The 23,086-nt window shown below is 41.3% G+C and overlaps 1 protein-coding gene and 1 long non-coding RNA gene across 8 annotated transcripts in view; one reads left to right on the forward strand and one right to left on the reverse strand.

Annotated features, from left to right (window-relative positions):
- On the reverse strand, window positions 1–21,785 carry LOC141508672 (uncharacterized). The gene is made up of 6 exons (XR_012474475.1): window positions 21,534–21,785; window positions 17,115–17,258; window positions 9,977–11,369; window positions 9,741–9,857; window positions 7,499–9,051; window positions 1–6,542 (listed from the first exon to the last, which is right to left on the reverse strand). It is a non-coding gene; the product is annotated as an uncharacterized LOC141508672 (long non-coding RNA).
- Window positions 9,294–23,086, forward strand: part of C1H1orf94 (chromosome 1 C1orf94 homolog) — a 65,075-nt gene continuing 51,282 nt past the window's right edge. For 5 of the 7 annotated variants that reach the window (XM_074217488.1, XM_074217489.1, XM_074217490.1 and 2 more), the window contains exon 1: window positions 9,564–10,136. In XM_074217488.1, coding sequence (XP_074073589.1) covers window positions 9,820–10,136 — 317 coding nt within the window. In that variant the 5' untranslated portion in view covers window positions 9,564–9,819. The other 2 variants (XM_074217492.1, XM_074217494.1) reach the window with 2 other exon arrangements.

Genomic DNA, 23,086 nt, shown 5'->3' on the forward strand with positions numbered 1-23,086 from the left:
TATATATATATATATATACATAAGTTAATATTCACTTTGAAAATTTGAGTACCAAATTCTCTCCTCTCCTGGTGGTCCTCTACCCATTGAGAAGGCAAGCAATATGATATCAATTATACGTGAAGTTATATAAGATATATTCCCATATTTTGCAAAATACACATACAAACAAGAAACATGAGGTGAAAAGGTATACTACAATCTACATTCAGAGTTCATCAATTCTCTCTCTGGAGGAGTATGGCATCTTTAATCTTTTATTCTTTGGAATTATCTTGGATAATTGTCTTGATTAGAAGAGCTAAGTCTTTCCTAGTTCATCACTCTTATAATATTGCTGTTACTGCAAACAATGTCCTCACGGTTCTGCCCATTTCACTTTGTATGAGCTGTACGGAAATAAGACTAACTTGGTTTTCCTGAAAACATGCTGCTGATATCTCTTATAGCACAATAGTATTTCATCATAATCACATGCCACAACTTGTCTAGTCATTCCTTACTTGATCAACATCCCCTCAATTTTCAGTTTTTCCATCAAAAAAAATTGCTATATTTTTGTATAAAATTTTCCTTTTGCTCTGATATCTTTGGAATGCAGATTTACTATTGATTTTGAAGTAATACAAGTTGAACCCTTTTCCCATATTAAAGAGCCTTCCCTCTCCCAAGTCTTTTCTGACCTCCTTCTCCAGGCACACCAAGCTTTTCAATATCTTTTTTTTAAAAGGTGACACCCAGCACCAGCCCTGGAGTCAGGAGCACCTAGGTTCAAATCGAGCCTCAGACACTTATTACCTAGCTGTGTGGCCTTGGGCAAGCTATTTAACCCTATTGCCTTGTAAAAAAACCTAAAAAAAAGGTGCCACCCAGAACTGAACAAAATATTTCCAAGTGGATAGAAGGCAGGGTTTGGAAGGAATATTTATTACCTACTCTATTCTAGGCAATGTGCTAAACTCTTTATAGCATTTCATTTGATCCCCACAACAATGCTGGGTATTATATTCTCTATTATATAGTTGAGGAAAATGAGGCAGAAGTTATTTGTTTAGGATCCCATGATTAGTGCCTGAGGCCTTTTTATTTTTTGCAAAGTAATCAGTTGTGACTTGCCCAAGGTCCTGCAGCTAAGTGACTATTAAATGTCTGAGATCAGATTTGAACTCAGATCCTCCTGACTCCAAGGCAAGGTCAGTGCTCTAAACCTAGATTAGGGTGAGCAGAAGTAATCTGGAAGTGGAAGCAGTGCTGGACCTAAGAGTATTGTCATTTTGGATTTTATCTATTCTATTCCATTTTGACCTCTAACACCATATCTAGCCTTGTTTTGTCTAAAAGCACAGGAGAAAGCAACATGCTATAATCTTCCTCCTAATCTTCAAGGGGTAGGCCAGGGAGAAAGGAGGGAGACTAGACACTTGAAGGTTCATCAGCTGAAGCTCTAAAGGTCTGACCTCTCACAATGCATGCTACTTTGGGCAAGACCCCTCTCTTTCCTGGGCCCAGTTCCCTATCTTTGAGATCCTTTCCAGCTCTAAACCTCTGGTCCTATCCAAGAATTTCTTCACTGAGAATAGCGCCATTTTACCTTGGGGTGGGTTTTAAGTCTCAGGATCCTCCTGGGAATCTCCTTTATGGTCTCTATGTATGGATTTGCTCCTCCAGTAACCCATGTGTGCTATGGATTCATGGGGGTCTAATCTCTCTCCATCCCAAGACACAAACGAGAACCTTATTCGATTTATGTGATCTTGGCAAGGATGGCTCTGTGTGTACTCTGTGCACCAGGAAATATTTCTGCATCACTCCATGGATATGTGCTATGTGTTCTTGGGAAATCTGCTCACCCCTCACTCTATCACAAATTGGTTCATTGCTCCTGCTGCACCTAGCATCTTTGTCCTTGTTTCTTCATCTCTTATTTTGCTGACATTTCTCTGGCTCAAATCTCAAAGCCATCCATCCCACATCCCAATTCTCATTTTCAGAATTCTAGATCTGTGTTTCTCTCACAGGTTGTCTCACTAATGCCCTTAAATTTAGCATTTCTAAAATGATCTTATCCTTCCACACACACACACACATATCCAAAATAAATGGACACTCCTAATTTTTCTGTTTTGTACTGTATCCATGGTACTGTCATTCATCTCCTATGCTCAGAACCTTGGAATGATCTCATTTTCATCTTTCTAATAGGGTTTCCTTATCTGGGGTCCATGAACATGTTTTTATAATTAAAAATTTGAAAACTAGTAATCGATCACTTATTTTTCTCCCTTCCAGCTGCCTTCCCTCCACATTGGAAATAAAGAGGAAAAACACGTTGCAAATATGCAATATCAGACAAAAAAATTTCTATATTGGCCATGTCCAAAAATATATCTCATTCTGTATATTTAATTCAGCACCTCTTTGTTGGAAATGGTAGCCTTCCTCAATAATGGTCTTCTGGAATCATGGCTGATCATAGCAATTGATCTGAAGTCTTACGTTTTTCAAAGTTGTTCTTAGAATATAATTTACTCTCTTGATCCTACTTATTTCTCTCTTTGTCAGTTCATGCAAGTTTTCCCAAGTGTCTTTGAAATACTGTATTTCACCATTTCTTACAGCACACTATTCTACTACATGCATTTATCCAATTGATAAGAACCTTCCCCCTTAGTTTCCAGACCCTTGCAAGTACAAAGATAGCCTTATATTAATATGTTTCCTTTACAATCTTATGCATTTTATTTTATGCCATTTGAAAGAGGAAGGGTTTCACCATTTTGCCAAAGGGGTCCATGACCCATTAAGTTAAGAACACCTGCTCTAATAAAAACCAGTCTATGATTATTGCATGTCTTTGAAAGCATTTCTCACATCCATCCCTTCATTTCATATCCCAAAGTCATTACCCTGCTACAATTACCCATTACTATTACCTTCTCACTCCACTTTTTACACTTCCCGACCAATCTGTCTTTCATATAACTGTCAGAATAATATTTCTTACGTTAGATCTCATCATGACATTTTCCTGCTCAAAACTCTCTCAGTAGAATCAAGTTCATTCTGCTATGTCTGCTATTTTATGCTATCCACAATAAGATTCCCTACCTTACTTTTCCAGACATATTTCATAGTCCTACCCATCCATGCATCCCACTATCCAGCTGGACTAGCTTTGCACCATTCATTATACATGCTCCAGGCTTCTCTGCCTCTTTCTGTTCACGCCATTCTATATGCTTGAAATGCATTCACCAGTTCCTTGCCTCCCTCTCCTACCTGTTAAAAAATCCTGCTCATCCTTTAAAGCCCAGATCAGATGAAACCTACTTTAGGAATAATTCTCCAATTCTTCCAAATTATGATTTCCCCTCCCCTTGTGAATCTCACCTTTTACATCTCTTATGTACTAAATAGATCGCATTATATATATTATTATTTCTATATGTAATCTATCCCTTGCTGAACTAAGATCTAAAGTTCAGGGTCTGTCTTTAAGGTTTATTCTTATATGTCATTTTTCTAAGATTATCATCATTTCAATATTTGTATCTGCTAGGTCTCTTCATAACCCTAGGATTCGTCCAAGCCTGGTGATGGCTCATTGAGTTTTCTTGAGTATTCAATTATCAGTTCATCACTCATTTCAGGTTTTGAAAATTTGTTCTATTCTTTTTAGATGTTGGAAATAGAAGCAAACTAAGATTTCCTGAAAAAACATTGAAGATAAATTAAAAGAGCAGTTTATAAGTATTTAGGATTGTCACAAAGAGTCATCATGATTTAATCAATAATAGTTCATATCTTCCTGTTTAAAATAAGTATTAAATTTAATAAAGTATTTGGCACAGTGTCAGGAAAACATGAATTCTAATCCTACCTCTGTCTCTTACTAGCTATGAAATCTTTGCAAATCTTTTAGTGCCTATGATCTTCAAGCAATTTCCAAACATTTACCTATAAGGATTAGTTACAATCTGCATTAATAGAGAGACTCCCACATTGAGGTCTTTTCATATTGCCAATAATACTGATCCTTTTTGTATGGTAGATATATAAGGCATGATATCCTTGTAGAAAATAGAGATGTGAGTTGGATGACAGTGTAGTAGAGAGATTCAAAACCAATTCAATGGCTTAATTCAAAGAGAGAAGGATTTTAACAAGAGAGGGAAGGGAAACAAGGGGTAAAAGAGATTATTTCAAAACATAAAACAGTGTGAGTAAAGACAAGAGAGGCAGGAAAGCCTGGCATATGAATTGTAAATGGCAAAATTCCACTTTATCTGAAAGGATATTGGACGAGATGACTTTTAAGTTGCTTTCCAGTTCTAAAATTATGATTTATTATTCTATTATTCTTTACATATCATGAAAAGGTGATCTTGGAATTTTAATGGACTGCAAGCTCAAATGTGAACCAACAATGTGACACAGCAGTCAAAGGAAGTTAATGCAATCTTCAGCTGCATTAAGAGAGCAATAGTATGAGAGGGAGGGAGTATAACATGCCCTGGTCACATGACAATTGGTGTATTGTGTCCAGTTCTGGATGTCAGATCCTAGTGAAAGGACACTGACAGGCTGAAGTGTATGCAGAGGTAACCGATGAGGGTAGTCAAGGGCTTGGAGGCCATGTCACTTAAGGATGCTTTAAAGGGCCTGGAAATACTTGAGAACAGGGAAACCATGATAGCTGTATTCTAGTATTTGAAGAGTAGCCACACAGAGAAGGAATTGAACTTGTTCTTGTTTAACCCTGGGGAGCAAAAACGGGAACAAGTAGAAGTTAAAGAGAGGCAGGTTGTAGCTCCATGTAAGGAGAGACTTCCCATGTAATTAATTCAAGCTGTCCAGAGGTGAAAGTGGCTCAGGGACTGATAAGCCCTGCTCCCTCACCCCCATCTTGCACAGTGGTTGCTTTTTTGGATGATGGCTGCTAGAATTTGAATGGAAGCAGGAAGGAGCTCTCCCAAGGCTCTTGTGCTGAACTGCAACCAGAAGAAAAATGTTGATAACACCATTTATATAATGCTTTAAGATTCAAGAAGTCCCTTACAAATCTCTTATTTGGTCCTCACATTATGATCCTTCTTTTACAAATGAGGAAAAATTGATTTGTGGATTAAAAAATTAAAGTGGTTTGTTTAGGGTCACACAGCTAGTAAGTATTTGAGATTGAATTTGAAGTCAGGTCTTTTTGACTTCAGATTCAGCACTTAATCCACTACCTCTCGCTGCCTCTAGAAGGGACAATAAAACCTTGTTATAGCATCTCTGTCACTTATGAACTATGTCAGATGGGCAGCTTCCTTAGCCACTCAGTACAACTTGATAAACTATATTTTACAGATGAATAGCTACTTATTAATGCATAGTATGCACAAAGCATAAGTGCTGGAGATACAGAAACAACAATCCTTGATCTCAAGGAGCTTATACAACATATATGGAATGTTTCAACTCCAAATAAGATGGGAAAATTTCAGTATCATCCATTACTGATGGTAATGGCAGTCATTGTTGTCCAGTCATTTCAGTTGTGTACAACTCTGTGACCTTTTTTTATTTTGGCAAAGATATTGATGTGCCATTTCCTTCTCCGGTTCATTTTACAGAGGAACTGAGGCAAACAGTGCTAAGTGACTTGCCCAGGGACACACAACTAGGAAGTGTCTGAAGCCAGATTTGAACTCAGGAAGAGTCTTCTTGACTCTTAAGCTGAGCATTCTAACCACTGTATACCACACCTACCTGCCCTAAACTGATGGTAATGGCTTTTTTAAAAATTTCATTTCCACTGATAAAATATCAATTTCTGATGAAGCATTTGATGTACTAAGGCCTTTTTGACAAGAACGTTATAACCATGTCTGTAGTACCTGCAGGGGTAGTTTCTTCCTAGGGTGATAGCTGAGGGAATTGGGGCAGTAGTTTTGATAATTCACTTGGGCTCAGGTCTTGGGCTGTCTCCATCAAGATTTGAGGGGACATGGTGGTTAAGGTGGTGGCGATGGTCTGATTAGCTTGACCCACTCTGCCTTTCATCTCTCCCTCGGGCGGCATGCTGCTTTAATTAAGTTAGCTCCTCTATCCTGTGTGGTGAGGATGACTGAACCTATTCACAAAGGAGCTGTTTCCTCAGATGATAGCTGTGAAGGTTGTGCTGTTAAAAGAGTACTGGTGGTCTGGAAGGAGTTGTCCTTCCAAGGGTTCTTGGGTGTAAGCACTTGTTGGTGGTCATTGATTAGCAATTGTTTGTGATGAGAAAGGTAGATGCCCTCCTCCTAACTTCTCTCCTCAATAATGCCTGTGAAAACTGGGTTGGAGGTAGAATTGGGAGACACTGTTATTTCCAAGATTCTTGGGCTCTTAGATTATTTCCATCAAGATCTAAGGTGAAGTGATGGTTGAGATGGTGGTATGGGCAAGATTTCCCTGATCCTTGTCTGCCATCTCTTCCTCAGGTTACCTTACTGCTTCAGCTTTATGTCTTGCTGATCCGTATACCAGGAATTCCCCACACCCATGAAATCATAAATCTGGAACAAATATTAATTAAAAAAATTCAACACCCCGACTTCATCATCAAAATCTGCCAAAATGAGATTTAATACAGGAAGTTCTGTTTTCAAGACAATTTTTGTCAGAAATACTATACTGTAACTGTTACAACTATTAGTTCACTACCCCCTTTGTGCCATTCCCCACCTCCCATCTCAGCTTTCCTCTGGTTTCTCCTGAGAAACCACCAGACCATTGCAAATATTGCATCTAATGAGAGGACAGACACATATTGTTTGCAACTAACTTTTGCTTTTTTCCCCTCCAATTTTTAATGACCCTAGCAACAGTGTTAGGACCAATATTGAGAGAACTGAAGAGAGGAGAGGAGATTGATTTAGATCCTGCCAGAGTGAAGGAAAAGGGGAGAGGAGAGAGAAAATTCTTGATTTCCTCACTAACTTGAGGAAAGCCAAGTCCACTGGGGAGACCAAGAAAAGATTCACTTTAGCTCTTCCTTTTTTCTCCTTGCTACTTCACTTGCTTGTCCTGAAGCATTGTCCATAACAATTTTCTCAGTCATTTACAAGCTCTTATTATTCATTTATCATGTTTATGGATAGATATTGATACAAAGACACAAATGACAAGGTCTTCTGTTCTTGAGTTTATAATCTCAAAAACGGCATTATGTTCATTTGTATTTATATACACACTTGGGATAAATGCAAGATATTTGAGGGAAAAAAGAAAGGTTCTAGGGTGGAGAGGAATCTGTTAAAAGTTTCATGTAAAAAAGTAGCACTTTGAATTGAGACTTGAAAATCAGGAATTGCAGAAGGTGGGAGAGCACGTCAGACATGGAGGTTAGGATGGAGAAGAAATGGAAGGTTGTATGTGAAAAGCAGTAAATAGCCCAACATGACTGTAATATAAACTATTAAATGCATGAAAGGAAATAAAGTATAAGACTGGAAAGATGGGAAGAGCTTACCTTTGATTTTGAGGGGAAGAGGGAGTCATTGTGATTTCTTCAGCAAGGGAGTTAAATGGCTGAACCTGTGCTTTAGGACCATCGATCTGGCATCTGTGAGGTAGATAGACTTGAGGCAAAGGGACCCACTGGGAGATTATTTCAATAGTTCAGGGAAAAGTCAATGAGGGCCTCTCTGAACTAGGGTAGTGGTGGCATGAGTGGCAAGAAGCTAGAATATAGGATGTATACTTTAAAAGTAAAAAGACAACTGATTTGGGATAAATGGAATGAGCTTAGAGTCAGGAGTGAAGATGACAGTGAAGATGGGAACCTGGGTGGCTGGGAGGGTGCTGGGACCCTGGATAGTAATAGGGAAAGACAAACCTGTCCTTTGAAGGTAAGTTTGAAAGCCAGGTTGGCTCACTCTTCACCCTGCATGACTGTGCTACTGTCAGGGCCTGCTGGGGAATGCAGACTCATTTTAAAATAAAAATGAGCCAAACAGAATTAAGCCAATAAATCTGATGGCCTGCATCGCATAATGCGTTGCCAAGCCAAACAGGACCTTAGAGGGTTGTCGGGGCTGCTGGGCTCCTGCATCTTTAGCAGGAATAATCTAGTAGAATCGAAGGTTGGCCCGAAGAGATTCACTGTCAGGGCCCCTCAGCTTTGTCTGTGGACGATTAGCATTGGTGGGAAGACCAGTGGGTCTAACAACACCGACTTGGGGGTGGGATAGGAGAGGGGCTTATCGACCACTGAGACATGCCCTGGACACTAGCCCTAGGGAGCAAAAAGATGGGGGGGGGGACTGCAGGTTGTAGGCCGCGTTAATAGGAAAAGAGGTGACGTCCCTCAGGCTCTTCCTCACTGGGGCGGGGGACCAGAGCTTCTGAGACTGGAAAAGTGAAGAATCGGAGTAGCTGGGGCTGCCGAGGAGGGGCTGCCAGGCAAGCGCGGGCATCTCCCGCCTGTTGCCTCGAGTTCTCCCCTAGGTCTGGCGTCGCAGTAGCATCTCTAGGCCTGCCTTTCCCTTTTAGCTGCCATGTGTCAGTGATGGGGCGCTGGTCAGCTCCTTCTGGAGGGCTGGAATGGGTGCGGGATGGAGACGGGTCCTCCCCGGGCTGCTCCGCCCCATGCCCCGGCAGTCAGAGGCGCCCCAGGCTCCAGGAGTTGGAGAGCAGGAACGTGAGTCAGCTTTGCACTGCTGAGCAGTCGGGGGGATGCGGGCGCTGAAGGGTGTCAGGGAGGGTGACCACAAGAGTGTTGGGGGGGCGCCAGGAGCAAGGCTTTGCTGAGCCCTGGAGTCCCCGAAATCCCAGTGTACATGCGCTGACGCCCCGGGGCCTGGCCGACACCGGGCGGGTAGGAGGAGGGACTTCTTCGTGGGCAGTCGGGGAGGACTGTTGCAGCAAAGGAGTTGCTGGGGAAGGAGAGCCATCAGCCTCCACCTCCAAAGCCAGGACAGTTCGCGTGGCGGGAGAAAGAACACTGGCTTGACAGGAGTGCGAGTTACTCTTACCCGTGTGTCCCAGGCTTCGACGCGTCTCCCCGGGCCTCATTTGCCTCGTCTGTAAAACGCAAAGGATCGACTAGACGGCCTTTCAGATGATCCCTTGGAGCTTTGAAGCGTGACCCTCGGGCCTTTTCCATGGGCCGCCCCCTCCCCAAGTGCCCTTACGTCTCATGCCTCGATGGGCAGGTGGGGAGCGGAGAATGTGATTTGGGGAAGGAGGCCGCTCTGAAGGGCGGTTGGCTCGAGAGGGTCAGGAAAGGTAGATGAGAAGGGAGAGGGCTTGAACGCTCCCCCCCGGGGGGTCTCGTGCCTGGACTGTCCAGTTGTGAACGCCTCTGGCCAGGAGGGGAGCGCAGAAAGAGGCGGCGGCTGAGTGAAGCTGCGTGGGGCAGTGGGCGAGCGGTGGGCGGCTTATCCAGGCCCGGGAGCAGCGGAAGAAGGGGCCCTACCGGCCCCCTGCTCCCCCTCTCAGCCCGTCTCCGGTTGTTATTCTGCCGGCCCAGTTGCCAGGATCCTGAGATCCTGGAATTCCACCGTTACTAAGCTACTAGGTTTGTTGTCTTTTATTTTAAAATATTTTCTTCTGGGGGAGGGGGGAGGGGGCAAAAGAAAAGACAAGAGCAAATAAAAAAATCGAAACAACCCCTCCCCCAGAACATACACACACACACACACACACACACACACACACACACACACACACACGCTCATACACAAACACACATAGTCTTGAAAACAATTGACCTTGGAGGAGAGAGAGAAGAATCTGACCCCCTGAACTCCCTTATCCCCAACTCGATTTCTGGTGAATGAGGGGTTGTGGATGGTCTGTCTTCGAGGCTTGGGCAGGCAAGTGCCCTTCTGCAAAGAGAGGAGGATGATGGCCAGTGGGAATGGGCTCCCTTCTCCCACGGTGGCCACCAAGCGCCCCTCACCCCTGGGCCCATTCCCTAGGCACATCTGGATCCACCAGGACACACCTCAAGACAGCCTGGACAAAACCTGCCATGAGATATGGAAGAGGGCCCAGGGCCTCCCAGAAGCCTTCCAGCCTAGGACAGGGGCAATGCTACCAGCGCTACCAGCTACTTCTGCTCCGCCTGGTGCCCTCAGAGATCACGACTGCGCTTTCCAGGATGAGTGAGTGTTATTCCCCTGCCATGACAGAAACTTGAACTGGGAGACTTTGAGCAGCAGAGGTTCAATTCCCCGGGAAGTAGTTGCTTGTGGTGAATATTTCCCGTGGCTCCATACCTGCTGCCACTCTGTGATGTCCTATTCTGTGGCCCCTCAGTCTCTTGCTTCACATTTCCCTCTAGTTTTTCCAATAAATGTGTCAGACCCACAGACCTCAGGGGCTTAAAAGAATGAAGCCCTGTGAAGAACAGTGCCTTATGATGGCCTTTTGAAACTAGCCTGAGAAGAAGGGCCAACTTTGATTCCTTACCTGCTGATATCACTTCTCCACCCAAAGCCCTGGATATAAAAGAGACAAAAAAAGTTGCATTAATCAGAGCTAGGATGATTTGCCTGTCCCAGAGGTCTACCTACCTCCAGGGTCCCCAGATTCCTCCTCAGAGGCAGTTTAGAGATGAGAATTTCTTGGGAGATGCTTTTCAGATACTCACTTTCCTTCCCATAACATAAACCAATCTTTTTGGTGTGGAGCCACATCTGGAATCCCCCAGCTTGGGAAGCAGCTGTCCCATTCAGCCGCTACAGAAACCTCTCCAAAAACACACATCAAAATATTTACTGGGAAAGCCCTGACATCGTCAAAGACCATAATAGAAAATTAACACATTCTAGAAGATGGCTGTAAATATGCCTATTTCCTGCTGGGAAACCCTGTGTCTGGGAGTGCCAAGTGTCTATACTGGGGCAGAGGTGGGGGGCAAAGAGGAGGCTTTGGAACAAGAGCTGGGGATAGGGAGGGAGAGGCAGTAGAGGAAATGAAAAGCAATGATTCATAGCCCTATTTAGTCTTTCTATAAGTTTGCTATCTTCAAAGGGTGTTGCAAACCTGAATTAATTACTCCTCACAGCATCCCCGCCAGGCAGATAGTACTGTCCCCATTTTACAGATGGATTAAGTGTTAATAATTAAGCACTAATTAGAAGCTAAGTGATAATTAAGTGTTACAGGCCCTAGTGTATGGTTCTGCACAGTGGAGAATGGCATTGGGGAGTCAGTGAAGACTGTGCTTGTTATTCCAAGCACCCAGGCAATGACCAGCTGTTAAGAGTTCTGCTCATAGGCTCTTGCAAAGCTTACCTTTGCATCCCAGAGAATATAAAACCCTAAGTACATCAGTGTGCTGAAGATGGCACAGCTCAGCTGCCTCCTCTCCCATCTTGCCTGTTCTGCAATCCCTGTCAGAGAGAGGAGGAAGTTCTGTTCTTCAGTCTGCCTCAGCTGCATTAAAGAAACCACCATTCCAAGCTTGGTGCAGCTGAACAGTCTTGATGCAGAACTGCAGTAGAGTCTACCTGAACACTGAGCTACTTCCAGGAAGAGCTTCTAGTTCATTTTACAGAGATGGAAACAGAGAGGGCAAGTGATTTGCCTAGGGCCACACAGGTGTGTGGTATAGCCTAGATTCAAACTTTTAGCTCTCTCACTCCCCTGCTCTTTCCTCTGAACTATACCACCTCTGGATAACTTAAGAGGTAAAGTCTTCCCACTTGAAATTAGGAAGATAAATTTTAATATCTAGGTGCTATTTATCCATTTGCTAGATTAATTTTTAAACATGGAACTTGATTTCCCCAAATAGCCTTGGCTTCTTCCAGGTCTCTCTTCTCTTCAGTCCTTAACTTTGCACACGGAGTGTGAAATTTGACTAAGGTACAAATATAGGGGTGTCAGGAGATCTGACATATCACTTTAGTTTTGACTGTGTCATTGTTGACCTGTGTGAGCTGGGACAAATTGATGAACCCTGTTTGTATCTCTCTTCCCCCTTAAACTGAGTGATGAACTTGGTCCTGTTTGCCTTCAGAGCTGTGGTGAGAATGGTGACAAATGATAGAAAAGAACTTTGACAATTTTAAATAAAAATTATATAAAATACAAGTTATACTTTTAATTGTCCAGATGTCTGATACAATCTCATTACAGCTGTTTGAGCAACAATCAAGTATATCACTATAATTTATGAATTTGCTGGTGAAGTGAAAGCCTCATCTTTTGAAGCTTACTTGAAACAATTACAAATTCAACAATTGCTGGAGTTATTTGATCTTTATATGGAAGCTAAATGGTTCATGTTTATGAATCTCAGCTATTGAAAGTTTCTGGCTCATGTGCATGAGTCTTTAAGTTGGGGACTGTTTGGTTTGTCTATGAACCTTGGATCTGGACATCTAACCCATGTGCAGGAAGCCCAGTCAGGGACCTGTTTGACCTGTGTATATCACCACTTTTAATTTATCCATTCATTCATTTATTCCATACACCTATCCATACCTTCATTCTACAGGAGCTAATAAGTTATTTAGCTTCCAAGAATCCCAGTTTGGCAGTTGCATAGCCTATGTACATGAGTCACATGTGTGGGAGATGGCTGGCCAATATAATAAAGATCAAGCCTAATAATTTTCTTATGTTCATGAGCCTCATTCATTCATCATTCAGCAAATGTTTTCTAGCTACAGATCTAGACGCAGATGAAGCTAAGTACATGAAACTCAGTCTGGGAAGCATCTAGCCTATGAGCTTGAGTATTCATTCATTCATTCATTCATTCATTCATTCATTCTCTCAATGTAGGAGGTTTGCCTGTGTATATGAATCCTAATCTGTCAGTTTTTTGGTCCTGGGTATGAGCCCCAGTCTGGAGATCTCTGACACATTGCACAGGTTTTATTCATTTATTCTTTCATTTAATTATATGTATTATCCAGCTGCAAATCTAGATGATCAAGTGGTATGTTTTAATGAACCCCAGTGTTTTTAAGTTATCCTGTTTACATGATCCCTGGTCTTAAGAGTAATTGTATGACATATGTGTATGAAATTCTTTGACAAACATCCAATTTCAAGTCAAGGAACTGATCAGGTGGTAGAGTTCAAGAAAATCCTCCTGGGAGCTGACTGACCATTAATCATTATCTTCAGTTTTTAAACTATATGGTCTGTATGCATGAGCCCAGGCTTGGGAACTGTGGTCTGAGCATGAATCTCATCCATTTCCCCATTCATTTGTTCAGCATGCATTTGTTATGCAATTCCTATGAGAATATTTCCTAGATTATGTCTCTCATGAGACTCTCATGAGACATTACAGAGATGAGAGTCTAATGACACTCAGTCTTAGAACTATTGACAGATTAGTGTAAATTGGAGTTTATTAAAGAGAGGTTTGGTACATCCTAGATTTGAGTTTAAAAAAATGACAGGATCCAACTGATAGAACAGCCAGAGACACTAGAGCTCAGTATTAAGTTGTATCCAGAGTGAAAGGATATTAGCCCTACCACACTGTTCCAAGGTTAGACCATATCTGGAGCTTTAAGTCCAAGTCCAAGTCTGGTTGAGAAATTTGGGGTATTCCACTGATAGATTGGGGTATTCCACTGATAGATAACCAGGTTAGTGAGGGGACCAGAGGCTATGTGATTCAAGCATTGAGCAAGTATCCAGAGATGTTTTGCCTGGAGAACAGAAGATTAGGAGACAATGGAGATGACTTTCTTGTATTTAAAGAGTTGACACATGGAAAAGGGATTTATGTTCTGCTTGGTCACTGCATAAAGGGAAGTAGCAACAATGAGTAGAAGTGATAGATAGGTAAATTTAGGTTTTGCTGTGATGATGATGATGAACACTGTCCAAAAAGTAGGGTTGCAGGAAGCAGTAGGCCAGAATTTTAGGGTGGCTTATTTTCAAACCAAAACTGGAAAACCCCTCTTTAGGGATGCTACACAGGGGATTCCAGGTCAGATATAAAGTGGACTAGTCATTTCTGAGATCCTTTTTATAATATTCCGTTATGCAATTCAATAAACATTTAAATGCTTCCTATGATCAAGGTCCCCTCCAATAAGGAAATTCTTTTACATCTACCAAGATTCTTCCTGCTACTAGTTCCTAGCCCTAGGTGTGCATGCTGCTGAGCATACAGACACAAAAAATGAATCAATCCTTGTCCTCAAGGACCTTCTGTTCTACTACAAAGAAAGGATTTTGTAGACTTTGAGGGCATCATATAGATGAAGGTTACTCTGGTGACTTTTATAAATTTCTTTGGCAATGCCCAAATGGATTCTAGGAGCCTGTGTTGGGGAGTCCTCTTATAATGTAGTATCAGAACACCTGTGTTTGATTGACTCCAGGCTTCACCTGTGGTCTAGCTGTATGACTCTGGCAAAGGTACTTCATCCTTTTTCTGTTGTTTCCTCACTTATAAAATGGAGAAAATAATGGAGATAATGCTTTCAGTGTCTAATATACAGGGTTCTTTTAAGAATCAAAGGAGATGATGTATGAGAAGTGCAAGCAATATGAAAATGCAGGCTATTCATTCAATAAACTAATCAGATCATTTGCTTAAATGAATCTCAAGTCTATTGGGCCAATTATTACATGAGCTATCTGGCTCTGGATACTGTATGTCTGGTCTATTATTGGGAGCTTTTCAGTCAGTGTGCATGAGCCCCAGCTCTGGTAGCTACCCCCCCTCCCCATTAAGTGAACTGTGGCTTCTGAGTAAACCCTGGGAGCTGTTCCAAAGATGCATATGTACATATGATGAACTCTGATCACTCCCCAACTTTGTAAGTCCTCAGATCTGTGTAGAGGGAGCTGCCACTCCACAGGATGTCACTAGGAACATGGGCTGGCCTTGATATTGCTCAGTTTCAGCAACAACTTTAGCATCTCCCATTGAAGGACAGGCTTTGTCTTGTTGTCATACCTGGGAATATTTCTCTTAAGCAGGGTACCTGGATCAATAAGTTCATTGATCTGGCTCATGTGACCAGGATTGGTCAGACCATTATTATGGTTCTACCCTAGTACATTTTGTGCATCAGCTTAAAAAAAATTGAGTTATAGCCTGCTTAACATTGTTAATTGGGTCTGTGAAAACACATTAGATGAAATGCCATCACAGGGGGCAGATGATTCCTGCAAAAGCATTTTGTAAATGGGCCATCAGTCAAAGTGCATTACTGTAGGTTTCTATACTTTACAGGAGAAAATGTTATGATATATTAAAAATCTTATTGTGAAATGACATTGATAGGGCAGCACGAAGAGGGGGCATGCCAGTTATCTGAAATTGGTGGCTCTGACTGGTGACTGCATTTCACTATTCCTGCTTGTGAGCTAATATCCCCCTCCCTTTCCCACCATTGGTAAGGGTCCTCAGCAGTCCTGTCCATTCCCCAGTCAGCCAGGGTGGGTAATGTTTATGTTGCTCCTGGGAGCTGCCACACCATCCCCAGCCACAATTCCCCCCAATTCTGTCACTGAGGCAACTTCTTGCTTTATCCTTAATCAGCACCACTAACCCTTCAGCCTCTGGGAGCTTTCCTTTTATCCAAATTTAAGCAGTCTCTATTTTATTTACATCATTGTTGCTGTCCTCTGTCAAAAGCTAATTAGAAAGGTTAATGAGAAATTCTGTAAGCTTTCCGAAAGATATTTCATATTTTAAGGTAATATCATATATGATCTTTTGGTTGGGTGTGACTTGAGAAATATCTAAACCCAGGCTCCCTTTCACAGGTATAGAAGAAACTTTTATTCCACTAGCAATGTAGATACAAGAGAGGTCCTGGGATGCTGGGACCCAGGAATGGTGCCTAGAGAAGCATGGCTTGGAGGATTCGGATTCTGCAAAAGCAAAAATTGTATACTTATTTGAGGCCTTGTACATATTAGATGCTGGTGACTATAGGGATCGAGTTCAACTCTGTCATTTTGCCATGGGGAAACTGAGTTCCCAAAGTCATTGAGAAGACTTATTATTATTAATAATCATTATTTTCTTCAGTTGAATTCTTTGTGGCCTCATCAATTTTGCTTAACAATATGCTTCTGACCCAAAATTGCTACCTTCATAATAATCTAATCTCTAAACATTTTCCTTTTTACTCACTAGAATTTACATAACTTGAGTTTTTTCTTTCCAAATGTCCTCTTGGGTCTACCTCATTGGTCCCCAGGGCAACATGTGTGGAAAGAGTATTGGATTCAGAGTCAAAAGACTTAGGTGTGAGTCCTGATGACTACTTGCTGGACATGATCTTGAGTAAGTGACTTTTCTTGATGGGTCTGAACTCCCTCAAAAGCAAAATGTGGGATAAGTAGATTACTTCTGGGATCCCCTCAAAATCTAAAATTATGATTCCTGTCCTGGATGCAAAATTTAACCTGTTACCCACAAAGATCTGCTGATATTATACTCTTCAGTCTCTCTATAAACAACTATGAATGAAGTCCTTTTAGCCCAGAAGAATAGATGAAAGATTCTAACTGTTAATTAATGGATGAATAAATGAAGCATGGATTATGAAAAGTGAAAAGAAATTATCATAGATGCAACCTTTGGTCCCCGAGTTCTTATTCCATTGCCAAGAACCTCTTTATGGCTTCCTCAGTGTCATTTTCACATTTCTAGTGATTCTAGTCATCAGCTCACTACTTGAGACACTGCTGAGAGTGCTATTAGAAATTATTTCCACTTTCCTTCCTACCCAAAGTCCTGATTTGTTTACTTTAGATAGAACATGAAGATCTCTTTCCACTCACATAATCCTGACAGAAGTTCACACAGGAAAATGACTCCCCAGTCATCACGGGATGTTAAGTCAGGATAGATTTTGGCTGATAGAAAAGTCAATGAGAAGGATCAACAGTCAAGCCCAAGACTGACCTCAGACAGGAAGGGAAGGATAGGGTCAGGTCTAGGAGGTGAAAAAGGAATAGGAAATTGGTAGGTATTCCAAATCTATTCTTTCCTTGAACCCCACCCCAGGTCCTGCCTAACTATCTTCCCCTTCACCAGATGTATTTCCCCTTCATTCATTTAACAAAAATTGATTAAAGATTTACTGAATATAGGTTTTAAGGCACTGTCTTCAGAGATAGATTGGTTTATGCTCTCTCACCTGGTTAATTAAGTCTGGAAAGACTGGGTTGTATCTCACTCATTTGGATTCTTCTCCCAACTCTCAAGAAGGGGTGCAGGACCTAAGTTCTTGAGACAAGCATTTGTCCTCTTCTCCTTATTTTCAGATCCTGTCTCTCCAAGACTGAGGGAAGGGGGTAACAAATCTCTCTGTCTCTGTCTCTCTGTCTCTCTGTCTCTCTGTCTCTCTCTCTCTCTCTCTCTCTCTCTCATTTTTCACTCTTTCCTTTTGCTTCCCTCCCTCATCTTCCAACCCCACAATATCTCTCTAGTCTTCCACTTCTGCATTTTCATTTCCTCACCATCTCCTCCCAAATGTTCCACAAGATAGTGAACTCAAAACCTAAGTTTATTATCTTGTCTTAAATCTGGTCTTTTTTCCCCCAACTTATTTCTGTTAATACTATTATTCTCCCCTCCAACCAGACTTGAAACCTCAGTCATTACTGACCATCCCATGACCCACCACAATCCACTTAGTTACTTTCTGATAGTTCCTTCAGATAATTAGTCAACAGACATCTATTAAGTTGCTACTGCCAAAATTTGTATTAAGTGTGTGAAGGGTACAAAAAATGATTCTCACTTTTAGTGTTCTAATAGGAGAGAGACAACATACAAATAACTAGATAAAAACATGAAATATAGGGGCAGCTAGGTGGCGCAGTGAATATCCAACCTCAGATGCTTAATTCCCTAGCTGTGTGGCCTTGGGCAAGCCACTTAACCCCATTGCCTTGAAAAATCTAAAAAAAAAAACAACAACAACAAAAAAAAACCCATGAAATATGCAGAATAAATTGGGAATAATCTCAAAGAGAAGGATTTAAGATTAAGAAGTGGAAAAGGCTTCTTGTTTAAGGAAGGTATTTAGCTGATAATTGATGGAAGCCAAGAGATAAAAAATGAGAAGTGAGCAACAGGTCAGTAAAAATGTTTAGAACCAGGAGATTGTCACATTTAAGGAACAGCAAAGAGGAACAGTGTACCTGAATCACAGAGTACATAGGAGTAAAGAATAGAAAGGGATGGTTTGTGAAAAGTTTTAACAGCCCGAGGATTTTCTTTTTGGAGAAAGTAAAGATTCACTAATGTTTATCAAATTAAAGAGTGACATGGTGCAATCTACGCTTAAGGAAGAACAATTTGAAAGTTGAATGGAGACTGAATTAGAGTTGGGGAGACTTATGGCAGACCCACTAGCAATAGTTCTTAGAACTGATGAGGGCCTGGACCAGGGTAGTGCCAGTGTCAAGAGGAGAGAAGAGGGTATAGTGAGAGATGCTATGAAAGTAAAATCAACAGACCTTGGCAATAGATTCCATATGGGAGATGAGAAAGAGTGAGAAGTTGAGGATAACACTTAGCTTTCAAAGCTGAGTGGTGGTACCCTCAATAGCAATAGGAAATTTAGGAAGAGGAAAGAGTTTTAGGGAAAAGATAATGAATTTTGCTTTGGACATAGTTTTATATGTTCACTTTGAGATGTCCTGTGAGAAATTAAAGATGAGAGATAGGAGGGCAGGGCTGGACAGATCTTAAAATTATCTGCTTCAAGATATTTGAATTTATGGTGGCTAATAAGACCAAGTAAAATCGTGTTGAGGGAGAAGACCACACTCATGTTTAATGGGCATACAAGACCCATTTGGAATGGAAACTGAGTAATCAGACAGAAGGTAGGAAAAACAAAAGAGAGCAGTGTTAAAAGACCTAGAGAGAAAAGAATATCAAAATGATGAAGGTTTCAAGAGTATCACAATCTGCAGAGAGGTCAAATAGGTAAAATATTTGGGGAAGACTATTAAAATTCACATTTGATAATTTGAGAAAGCCCAGTTTCAATTGAGTGTTGTGATCAGAAGCCAGACCCCAGAGAGTTAAGAAGAGAATAAAAATGAAAAGAAACTGAGGCCCCAGTTTTACATGATTTTTTTCAAGTATTTTGGTCAAAAAATTGGAAGAGAGATTTAAATGCATGACTAGCTGGGGGGTTAAGTGGCTTGCCCAAGGCCATGAAAATTAAGTGTCTGAGGTTGGATTTGAACTCAGATCCTCCTGACTCCAGGGCTGGTGCTTTATCCACTGAGCCACCTAGCCATCCCCAAATGAAAGATTTTGAGAATGGAAGAAACCTAGGCATCTTCGTCGATGGTAGGGAAGCAGACAATAGAGAAAGAGTGAAGATTAATGAGAGAATAAGGATGATAGAGGGGGTCAAGAAGGTATCTTGCACGGTTCCTTTTTCTTTCACTGCCAACAGTAATGATGGGGAAGACATTATTGCATCTGAAGTCAGAAGTCCTGGGTTCAAATTCTGATTATTCTATTTACTTCTTCTATGACCTTGGACAAATCTCTGAGCTTCTCTGAGGGACTTAGTTTCAGTTTCTGTGAAATGAGGACTTTTCACCAACTGCTCTCTAAGATCTCTTTCAGCTCTAATTCTGAAGAACTCATGCATCATTTGAGTTCTCATTATGCTTTATTTAATCTATTTTCATAGTATCCTGATTTCCCTCCATTCTCTCCCCATCACCTATCTATTCCTAACAACCCCTACCTAATTAATCCCCCTAAAATACAATGCCAAGAAAGCTATTCCTCTCTTCAAAACACTTTAATGTTTCCCTGTTGCCTACTAAATAAAGCTCAGACTCCTTATCCTGTCATTCAAGGTCCTCTAAAATCTGACCCCAATGCATTTTTCCAGCTTTATCACACACTGTTCTCCTAACTATCCTCTGCATTTTATCCAAATTGGACTACTCAGCATCCTTTATCCCAGATTTTTGCTCAAACTTTTTGTTGTTCCCTTAGATTGGACTATTTCCCTCAATTATTAACCTGTTAAAAATCAAACCTTACCCAGTGTCACCCATTCTGAGAAGTCTTCCATGATCTTTTATCCAAGCATGTTGTTTCATTCTTAATCTTGTCTATCTCTTCTCCTACTCCCAAGATATAAAGTGATACCTGCCACCAGAACTGGGGAAAATTCCAGGAGAGGATCTCATGTCTATTAACCTTAGAAGAACAAAATTCCATTCCAGTCTGGGACACTTCAAACCTCTTTAGGGTCTTGGAGATCACACGTCTAATTCTAGTACTCCTTCCCAATTCCCCATCTTTCCTTAACATAACAGGGAAAACACTTTTGCTACCATGGTTAGATTCAAATCCATCCCTGACTATCCTCACTTTTCAGTTTACCAGCCTGGAGCCCCTTTTCAGTTTTAAGCAATGGTATTTAATTATCACAACCATTCTCAAATATTGGTCTTAGAGCCCTTTTACACTCTTAAAACTATTAATATAAATATCTGAGACCAGATTTAAACTCAGGAGATGAGTCTTTCTGTCTCTATGCCTGGCATTCTATCTATTTTAACAACTATTTGTCTCATTAAGGAATCCAAAGAACTTTTATATATGTGGATGATATCAGTATTTACTATATTAGAAATTAAAACATTTTTGTATCATTTTAAAAATGCTTTTGACCTTGATGACTCTCTCAAAGTATCTTAGGTATCTCCAGGGATCCCATTTTGAGAAATATTGCTTTATAGGAAGAACAAGATGTAACTCATGAGTAATTCAAACAATGGGAGAGATCTTTGGAAGCAAAGTAATCTAATTGCTAGAGGACTGGATAGGTTTTAACTTGCTGATTGAATCTATTTTTCCATAGATTGAGGCTGAAGGTCAGACAGTTACTACCTTAGGGCAGGAGAACCCCAGCCCCTCCAGATTTGTTATTTCTCCCTTCAAATAGTATATCTAGGAAAGAACAAATCTCCTTCCCAGAATCCTTTGGTCCAAGCTGGCTCGGCGCAAACTGCCTCCTTAGTCCAACTGTCCAACTGCCTGTTTAGTCCAACTGTCTAGTCAGTCCAACTGCTTCCTCAGCCCAAATGCCAGCCCGCTTCAAACTGTCTGCACATCCCAACTGCCTCCTCAACTCCACTGCCCAGTGAGCTTATTTCCTCAGTCCAAATGTCTTCCCAGACCAAGCAAGCGCCCATCTTCAGATTACTTGTATGTCCAGTTCATCTGTTTGCTCAGGCTCTCAATGTCTCTTTAGTTACCTGCCTAGTCAAACATCCTTTTCATCCCAACTGCCTCACCCCACCCAAATGTCTGCTATGCTCCCTCTTCTTTGACATTTTTGTTTATAATTTTATGTGACCATCATAGCCAACTTGGAAGTCGTCTGATTTCTGGTGCCTTCCCTAATTTGGGTGCATTTCCACCTTAATACTATCTATAACCATCTCTTACCATTCAGTAGACCCATTGCAACCTATTTCTGTACATCTCCCACCTCTTATCATTTTCACATTACAGCCATAGTTGCTCATCTGACAGTCAAAATAATATGCTCTTTAACACTTACCCCCCAGGCATGAATTCACTATGCTTCTCTGCCTGCTACAATGGTATTTATCACTACAGTGCTAAGTCCTTCACACATCACAGAATTGCAGATCTCAGAGTAAGCGATCCCAGAAGGCATCTTTTCCAGTCTGTCCCTGAGCTGGAAACTTTACTGTGAGCCTAGCACATTGCCATAAAGGTACTGACTTAATAAGTGTTTGTTGAATAAATGAATGAGCCAGGACCCTGTAAAAGAAGAGTCTCAACAACAAGATCAACTGAGTAGAATATAAAAAGTCACAGGATCCTAGAATCCCAGAACCAGAAAAGACCTCAGGGTCTCATCACCACACCTGATACAAAGTTCCCTCTGCAACATTCCTAGTAAATCAGGGGTGTTCTCACAAAATGACAGCATCTCAGGGTCCCACTAATCTAACTCATACCTGTACAGAAAAACAGGCCTTTGCTCACAGACTTGTATTGAAGGGGAGAGTTCACTCATCCTTCTGAGGCAGCTCATTCTACTTATGGTCGAGTTCAATGATCAACAATGTTTTTGTTGGGTTTTTTTTTCTGTATGTGCAGTATAAATCTAGCCCTTTGCACTTCCCCCTTCCACATCTAGTCTATCCTGTGGTCACATTAGACCATGCATCATCTAGGGAAAGAGGCCCAGGGCCCTGCTCCAGAAGCACTAAGTTGAACACCAGTCAGCAAAGAGAAGGGAAGTACAAGGGTAGATCAGTTGCTCTGTAGTTTGGGTGAAAGGGTCATCAGCCTTAGATCAGAAAATATAACACGAGATAACTTTAGCTGGGCAAAATTGGTCAGACAATGAAATACTGAGTAAAATCATATTTTACTCAGATATGGATTTATGTTTTCTTCTCCCTAACAAGCAAACATCAAGTGGTGAAATGATATGAGTGAAGCTTTGGTTGCTTAGTTAGCAGGTTTTAGGTCAACTCTGTGGCATGGATCTGGAACAAACATGTATCCTTGATGATGATGATGTGGGTTTGGACAAGCAGGAGCTAATTTATGAAGGAAAATCTTTTCCTTCAATCAACCATTACCAATTATTTATAAACAACTACTAAATGCTCAGCTTGACATGGTGAGGACACTCAAATTCAAGTCCCTCTCTTCCTTCACCATTTATCTCTAAAGTTCTTTCCAGTGCTGGCATCACATAGTCCTATAATCCTAAGACCTGATCTTTGCCTGGAAGGAACAAGACATCTGGTTGTGGATACAAGACTCAGACACAGGAGAACTGTTTTATGTTAAACCAGGAAGTTTTAACTCTGATGTTTAAGAAGGGTTCAGATGACAGGGAGTTCTATGTGGGCCAGAGTAGTCAGAGAAGCTTCAAGGAGGAGATGGATATTGAGTCAGGCTGATTAGAAGCAGATAAAAAGAAGGGGAGATCAGGGAAATAGAAGCAAAGACACAGAGGGAAGAACAGGTCTAGCTTGTTTGAAAAATAATGTTTTGTACCCAGGAGATGAGTAGAAAATATTTGTAACATTGAGCTACAATGGTTCTGATTCAAGTTTAGAATCAGTG

This window comes from Macrotis lagotis, chromosome 1 (assembly GCF_037893015.1).
Source record: "Macrotis lagotis isolate mMagLag1 chromosome 1, bilby.v1.9.chrom.fasta, whole genome shotgun sequence".
Taxonomy (NCBI): Eukaryota; Metazoa; Chordata; class Mammalia; order Peramelemorphia; family Peramelidae; genus Macrotis; species Macrotis lagotis.